We start from the raw sequence: 8,615 nt of genomic DNA on the forward strand, positions 1-8,615 counted from the left end.
CCTGGCGTGTTACTTGTTACTTTACCACCTGCTATTATAAAGCTCTTGTATATCATACACGATCTTGAAACTTTTTTTAAAAGTTAAAAAAATAATAAATCATGTCACTCTTGAAGGGACTGACGGTATTTCTATCATAACGCGGAATAAATCAGCGAGCTGGAATAATGTGTGCTTTGTTTTTCAGTATTAATATCAGAATTTCTGACTCGGCTGAAGGGCACCGCCTCTGTGCATCAACTTGACACATGAACTCTCAGAAACATTTAAAACAACGTCGTGCGGCAGGTCTCAGTCCTGCGCCGTCAAACTTCGCTTTTAGAAAATGAAAATGGTCTGCGCCATTTAATTGGTTTACACCTTCCCTCCTACCCCTTCCCTCCTTCCATATTTCTCCACACACCTTGCACTTACCCTCCTTCCACCTAACTCCTTCCATCTTTCCCCTTACACCTTCGCTCCTTTCATCTTCCTCCTCCCACCTTCCCTCCTTTGTCCTCCCACCTTTCTCCTTCCCCATATCGTCCCACTTCCCAAAATCACTTCGAGCTTATGTTGTTAGAATTAAATACTTTGGAGAAATCAAATTTCGTTTTTTATGTTCATAGAAGAGAATGATTTTCCCAAGAGGAAAATAGAACTCTTTAATAACGAGGGAATGCGGTTAAAATTATAATTAACAATTCATAACTTAAACCAATATGTCAACATAGTGCGCAGGGTTAGAAAAACTCCACCTTTTAAGCAGTATTGCAACGTGTGTACCTCGTAGCTTTATCTCAACACTTATGTTTTAGGAATATGAATTTCCGATCACACAGCAAGGCCCACTTACTTTCCTGTCGCCTCTACAGATTTACATTAAACTTTCTCTGGTGCTGAGCGCTATTCTCTCCCTCTTCAATTATTTCCCCTCGACTATCTACCTTGGCTGGATCTAGTAATGGAACAGCTGCCCTTTAATATTCAAAACTGCATTTGTACATTAAAAGGACTTTGGCATCATGCTGTAGCTGATAAAATAAAATGTGCCAATTATAAACGATAGTTTTCGTCCACAATCGGTTTGACGCACGTTGAAGGAGCGAACCTCGAGACTTGAAGCGAGCTCAAATTGTACCCTAACCCCCACTCAACACAACTTTTACCAGCACTCTATCAAAGGCAGGTATATCTAAAGACAGAAATTATATCAAGATATGACCGTGTGTTACAGGAATGGGAAATGATGGACGCTGAAAGTGAGATCGAAGAACTTGGATTATTTTTTAAATGTCATTAACAGAAAAACAATACAGAACTGGGATGGGGTAATATTATTTTCTCTCATATTTAGAACTGACAGAAATGTCTAGAGCCGGGGCAGATTAACAGATACACGACTGTAGAAAGAGGCTACACAATAAAATATGGAACGGCCGATTGAACCGAAAGCTGTGACTCTTCACAGGCCTGAAATTCTGATAAATTTTACAGATCCCCCGCGAGGCCTTAAAACGAAGTCCTGGCCCTTTATAGGATGGTCGCAGAAATGTGCCCACACATGTGCTTCACCGGCACTTAGATTTCCAAACGCTAACTCGCACTGGAGAACTGATGCCAGCTCCGACACTTGAAGCGACAGAAGCGGGGCTGTGGGACTTGCCCTGTCAGAGGGGTCTGGTTAGTGGTGTGTAGGAGGCCAGCTATGTGTGTGCGTGGGGGGCGGGGGGTGGACTTTAGTTGCTGAAACTGTCTGAGGAGGTCGGTTTGGAAACATACTAACTTGCCGGCGGGTTTGGCAACCAGGGCAGTGGATATTATTCTGCTTGTGTGTGTGTGTTTGGTTTTAGATGCTGGTAGTTTCTGTGGTTGACGAGGGAAGGCCGAGAGTCTGCTCCGGCCCAGGTGATCATACACCTTCACCATAAACAGGAGACATTCAGAATAATAATAACAAGGAATACAACTTTTCGGACTAAAGGCAGGTACACCTGGGACCGTGAATAAAAACACAGGCACGCATTCTGTTTTAAATTGCCGATCACTCTATAAGGGACGGACGATGCTGCCGTTTACCTTGCTGTTTCTTATTAAGGTAATTACAGGGAACGGAAATACTTAAGGCATCATTTTGGGGTTTTGTGGCGTGATCGTATTCCCAAAGCTCAGTCACTTCTTTCGATACATAAATATAGTTATTGTTTTTTTTAAAAGATGCAATCCATAATCTTCATTTGTTACGAGAATTATTCACTTTACTGCACGAATGTGCCGCGTGTAAGTGTATATAATTCACGCCGCGCTGTGTAAATCACGACTGTCCACAATCGCACTGTAAATCTGGATAATGTGGCGAATATTTTGGATACAATTGGAGGTGCACTAAAGTTATCATGGGCAAAGTATTGCCCGCTGCTTAAAACCCGCCGACCTCGGCTTGCTATTGTAGTTTTAGAATAATTCCTGTATTTCAGACAGACAAGCTGCATCAAATAGGAGATGGATTCGGGCCTGGACGGTTTAGAGAACACGACCAAAATACCTCCTCCCACCCCCAAACGCACAGCCAAGTGAAATGAACGCATTTCAATACAAATCCATTGCCGCTACACACAGTAAGACACACGCCGGTAGGTACAGGCCTCTGATCGGTCATCTACAAATCTATCTGCTTGAAGTGGTATTAAAAAAAAAGGCATGACACGCACGTTAGATATTCTGGGACGACTGAATTGGTGAGACTGATCAATACCGCGGGGAAACAATGTGACTGAGTTGCAGGCCCAATTGGTTTGTTTTAGCAAGCACTTGTTTTATCCTGTTTAAAAATAAGAATCCCTTTTAAAAAAAAAACAAGTAAAAATCTCCAATAGTAATAATATTGAATAGACATCAATGGAAACAATATTTTTTTTGGGGGGGATGGGGGGTGAATCATCTCACTATTTTTCGAAAATATTGAAAGCTGCGACTTTGTACCGAACCAGCCGACCACCCCAAAAAACTTTTATAAACTATACACCCTTGCGTTCTTTAAAGGAGAAGTGGAGGAACTTACTGTTCATAGTCGTGTTTGCAGTAAAGTTTCCTGTCTCGGATATAACAGCTCCTGGTGAGGGGCTGTTGACACACAGCACACTGCAAACAATGTTCGTGCCAGGAGGCTTCATTGACTCTCATCAGAAAGCGATCTTCTATAGGTCTTTGGCAACCCTCGCATACTTCTTTGTGTTTGCAATCAGACCCTGCAGCAGCAACAAGGGAAAAAAGCCAGTATTAAAAAAAATCCTGTCGGGTCATGATTAATATTTTGCTTATTATTAGCAGTAAATAAATCGAAGTTCCCAAACAAAGCGTCTATCTGTATCTTCCCATTCCCCCCATCCGACCGGCTCGTTCACCTTTATGCCCCTGGTTTTTTGCATTAAACAAGCCAAACTGCCCAGTGACAGTTCTTACAGACCGTGTCACTCTTTGCAATGATTTTCGGGAACAGAGCAATTTAGAGAGCAAAACGAAGTTAGCCCCAATATTCCCCGCGCCTCTTGCAGCAAGGTTACATCTCATCAAATGCGGTTTCAGAAAGAAATCACGTTAGATATATTGCCGCTTTCCCGAAATAAATGAAATATATGCAATTTGGCCCGCGTGTCTTCTTTTGCCGCGTTCAGTTACTGATAAAAGTCAGCACTGGCTTGAATCACGATCCGGCTGCAAGACATGACTGGCGGTAACGTTTCTGTCTTGTTTTTTTTTTGAAGTGCATAAAGATGTTTTTATTTACCAAGTAACATTCCCAGGGTAGCAGGACCTGAACGTAACGGGTGCTCCTCCATTTTTATGCCGTCCAACATCTTTGGGCAGTCGGGTTCTCTTCCGCTGATACACCTATCCAGGGATTCGGGACCTGTTGCGAGAGCCATCCTCAGGATCACTATATACAAGCACAAAACGACGGCCCCCCAGCACTCTCCGCTCCAACTTTAATGCTAACTTTAGCACAATCGATACAAACTATTTCCTATATAACGTTGACATGCACAGGAGGGAGGGGGGGGGGGGGAGGAGGAGGAGGAGGAGGGGAGTGGGGGGGGTGGGGGAAAGAAAGGCTTTTAACTTAGTATTCGTGGATAAATGATCGGTGCACTCCAAGTAAATCAACACTTGGATCAGCTTTTTTAAAAAAAGGGCTTCTCTTAAATAAACACGTACTTTTTAGCACCTGAGGGAACAGCGTGGGGAAGGAAAGGCACAGGCTGAAACTCACTAGGGCAAAGTTGCAATTCCAAGCTTCTCGGGGGGTTTGGGGGTTTTTTTGGAGGGGGGGGGGGGTAAATTAACTAGGAGTAAATCCCAGGAATCGAGCTGAAGGTTTTCCCTGGGTGCTCGGAAGGAAATGTGCCATGCAGCGTTCTCTGGAGCGGGTGGGTATAGAGGCTGGGAATGAGAAGAAGAGGGGAGGGGGGAGCGGGGGGGAGGGGGTGGGGGGGGGGGAGGTGGCTAGCCCGGCGCACGGATACATACGCCAGTACGCTGGCGCTGCGCCCCGGCTTGACATTTCGAAGCGTAGCCGTGCGCCGGGGTGACGGGGCCGCCTCCAGAGTGACAGCTCCGGCGGGAAATAGGGCGCCGGCTCCACACTCAGACCAGGTGGGAAACATTTCACTTTTATTTCCATTGCTTTTATATATTTTTTTTTAAACCCAACACTTTACATGTTCTCGATTCAAGTCAAAAAAAAATTAAAACGAAAAAAGAGAACAAAATGCTTTCATGTTTTTAAAAAAAATTCATAAGATATTAGGTAACATTTCAGGATAAAAATGGCGAAATGCACATTTATTTCCTTGCAAATGTGGCTGGCGTAAGTGACGAGTTAATGGCTTCGGAAATACTGTGTTTTTGTTTATGTTAAAGTGACAGAGAAGGAAATCGTTAAACGTGACCAATTGCTGCCCAGAGACTCGCGGCAGATGTGAAAGGTGAGAGCTTTTAAATATTGAGAAAACGTAACACGTCTTATTTTGGCCATGCAAACGGCGCTGCTGCTAATAGCGTCGGCCCCCTCGCGGGGCTTCCTCTGACTTAACTCAAGATAAGTGCGTTTATTGCTTATTTTAAAACGCACGGGTTTAAAGACTTCATTAAAGTCGACGCCACAATTCTCGACACACTCGGTACCAAAAAGCCCAAAGCCCACAATTGCTTCCCAGAACACCGAGCGTACCGTTCGGTTCTTTGGACAACTTGATGCACGATCGGCGTTTTTGAACAAATGTGCCTCGAGTTAGAACGAATCCTCAGTACTTTAAAAGCAAATTTCTGCACATTTGCCCTGCTATTTAATGATTACAGGGCAGGGGTTTAGCAGCCGTTAAACAAAGATTGTTAAAGCAGCATTTCAACTCTTAAGGTCGCTAACGGGTCTCTTTGTATGTGGAATCGGTGCCAGTAGAATGAGAATCCTGAATGCCCGTTGGGTCCCCTCACATTGCACCTGGCGATTGCTCGCGATAATCTCCCAAAGAACCAGTGCCTTTAGCTCTGGGAAAGCGAGAATGATTACATTCGGGCTCCTGTTACCAACACAAGAATCACAGGGCAGCCTGTATCTCTGGTTGAAATATGCATAGATGAATTTTCAGATAATGTTCAGCCTCGTTTGTCATTTTCTGACTGCAACGGCGGGAGACAATTGGAGACAATATTCCACCGTGCCATTACAAAACTAGCAGCTGCTAGGATCGCCACTCCGTTTTGTGTTTGGTTCATATTCTGTCACAAAGCTGCACTCACGCGCGTACTTTCAGCAGCTTCGTCCCAAATTCTATAACCTGATGAGAGAATGGTTTCCCAAATTGCCAGCAAGGCCTGGAAGGTATGGTAGTGATAAAGAGAATAGCGCCGTTCAAATTTAGAAGCGATCATTTTTGGAATCCCTCTTTTAAAAAAATGTCTCTCTAGCTGAGCAATATCTCAATTAAAATATTTTTAAATCTTCCTTTAATACGCCTGAATTTCATCAACCGCACTAGTCCCTTGGTGTTTACTGAGCCATCGGTGTAAGAGCGCTGTCGGCTGCTTGCTGATTATACTGCAGAAATGGTCCCTTTCCCCAGAAGGCTGTATATTATTGTTTAAAGGCTTGAAATAATGGTTACACTTTTGGTTAATTTCCGTGTAAATTGTTCGAGCCATGTGCTTAGAAAGTTCCATTATTCACTCGTTTAAAATGACTTAGTTGCCCCAGTGCCTAAAAAGCTTGATGTGGCAAAGGTGTAGGATGGGTGAGTTGAGGTGACTCATCCTCTTTCACTTCATTACTGCTCAAGCGTGAAATAATAGGGACTTTTTTCACATCACTGTGCCGCTTTCACGCTTCAAATTCAGCTGAAAGTGGCCCCTGCTTTTTTTTCCATCTTTTGCCCGCAGTACAAGGTGAATTCGACTGCTCTCCTAATGCTGCTTTAGAACAGGAGCTGGTCGGGCAGAAAATCAGCGGCGCAGTCAGAGGTGGATTGTGAATCGAGAGCCGGTTCTCTCTCTCTCTCTGCAGGCACTAAACAATTGGTTTTATTTAATTAAAAATTACTTAGTTGTTTTATAATCGGAGCTGCGCAAGAGAGACGCGCCAGGAGCAAACTGCACAACATTTGATGTCGCTTTCACCTAAATATTTTCACACAAAGGATGGTGAATTCGAAAATATCTAGCATTAACTTCAAACGCTAAACCACCACAAAATCTATTTGAATGGACAACATTTCAGATAATGCTATCTAAATATGATCGACGTTCATAGAATAGTCGAGGCTGTTAAAAGAGGGGGTGGGATCGCGGTTATTAAATTCTAATTGGCATCCTGGGGAAATCGCTTATTTAAAGATCATAAAATCACACACTTATTTTAATAAATATTTATTATTTCCAATGTATATTTTGTGCCCGATATCTAATGCAAAGAAAATTATAAGTGAGATTTAAAATCATTTTAAATGATGCAAGTTATATTTTGACCTCGAATTAAAAAATTTTACTCTTCAACATAATGATTCTGCTCGTTCCCGACATTCCCACCCTGTCATATTTACACACCGTTCGATTATCTAATGATTTCTCTTCATTTTGAAACGAATAGGTTTTTTTTTTAGGAACCCACGGCGCATGTTGCAATATTTCACTGCTATACCTGCCAGAAAATTGGGTAAATGAGCACTCGGACGGATTTAAATCATCGATTCCAACATTTTTGTTCAAAGCAATTTTGAATTTCACGGTCAGAAATGATGGGATATTCCCATATGTTACGAATGTGGCTCCCGTTCAATAAGTATCGTTTCACCGTCCGTGCAATTACATTCAGTTTCAATACTGTAAAATATCCGCTGAACAAATTTCTACAATTCAGGCGATTTGTAGTAGTTTTAGCAACTGAAGAAAATATACAAGTAACAAATTGTAGTTGCATCGTAAATTCGAGATAATATCTATTTTAAAACTATTCATCAACAATCTTAATATCAGCGCTAGCAACGGGTAATGCCATAGCCAGAATTTATTTATTCATCGTAAGACTGCGTATTTTTGAAATGCTTTTATTTATAATCAGTTGTTATCTTTAACAAATTGAAACTCAGATCCACAACTGAAGGCAGGCTAATAAAACTGTACATTGGCCTCGAATTTGTTCTTGTAAATATCTGAATTAGGTGCTTGATTTTGCACTCTTTGTCTGCTAACTGTCTTACACATTCTTATATTTGTATTTGTAAAATGTGGACTGCAAGCCCAGATCGTTTTGTGTTGGAACGCTTGCATTGCCCTGAGATTGTGATTTACAGGGTAAATTAGGGCGCTAAAGGAGCGACGCTAAATTCGCACGTGGCACACAGTCTTTCCATTCTTGTGAAATTAACATTTCTCACTGCAAGCCATTATCTAAATAGCAATTCAATAAATGGATACATTATGCCTCAATCGTAAAAGAAGTATCTCTAGCGTTCATGCTAAGGCACTATATTTCAACTAAAATGTTATTTTGTGGGCATAGCGAATTATTACGCACTGACTAATGTAAATGGATACGAAAATAAGTTTCTTGCATCAAAGTACAGCGGTAGATTCGAATGTAAGTGGGACATTACAATACCTTAGTTCCTGAAACGCATCAGCTCTCCAGCACGCAGATTGGCAACTGAACTATACCAGTGAGGCGTAACCGGACCAGTGCGCCCCCCGCTGTCCCTGCGCCGCCAACACATCGACCTGTCCCCCATAACAATAGAAAATGCAAGTGTTAGGGACACCAGTAACAAACACAACGAAAATTTCAACTAAACATCTTTTTCCTGCAAATGTCCTGTGTACATCGCATACCAATGGTTGGAGGGCGAAGTCCTTTTGGCCAAGAGCATGGTACTGGGTGTTGTGTGTGTGTGTGTGAGGGCGGGGGTAGTACATATTCCCCAGGAAAGGAGGGATTATAGACAGTGCACTCGCTTCAGCAATCGAGATATCGTCGTGAGGGCAAAGTGTACATATGTATTGCATGGGGAAAAAATACTAAACCCGATAAGGTAGCGTGTGGCTGGGAATCAAATATTGACGGGATCAATTCAGTTGAGCTTGACCAA

General features: G+C 42.5%; 1 protein-coding gene across 3 annotated transcripts in view; it reads right to left on the reverse strand.

Moving 5' to 3' along the window:
- Positions 1-8,166, reverse strand: part of LOC139232896 (LIM/homeobox protein LMX-1.2) — a 198,027-nt gene extending 189,861 nt beyond the window's left edge. For 2 of the 3 annotated variants that reach the window (XM_070863388.1, XM_070863387.1), the window contains exons 1-2: positions 3,767-3,905; positions 3,041-3,227 (exon numbers count right to left, since the gene is read on the reverse strand). In XM_070863388.1, coding sequence (XP_070719489.1) covers positions 3,041-3,227; positions 3,767-3,905 — 326 coding nt within the window. Of the gene's footprint in view, positions 1-3,040; positions 3,228-3,766; positions 3,906-8,131 lie in introns of those variants that run through there. The other variant, XM_070863389.1, reaches the window with a different exon arrangement.
- Between the last annotated feature and the right edge of the window lie 449 nt (positions 8,167-8,615).

This window comes from Pristiophorus japonicus, chromosome 20 (assembly GCF_044704955.1).
Source record: "Pristiophorus japonicus isolate sPriJap1 chromosome 20, sPriJap1.hap1, whole genome shotgun sequence".
In the NCBI taxonomy this organism is placed as follows: domain Eukaryota; kingdom Metazoa; phylum Chordata; class Chondrichthyes; family Pristiophoridae; genus Pristiophorus; species Pristiophorus japonicus.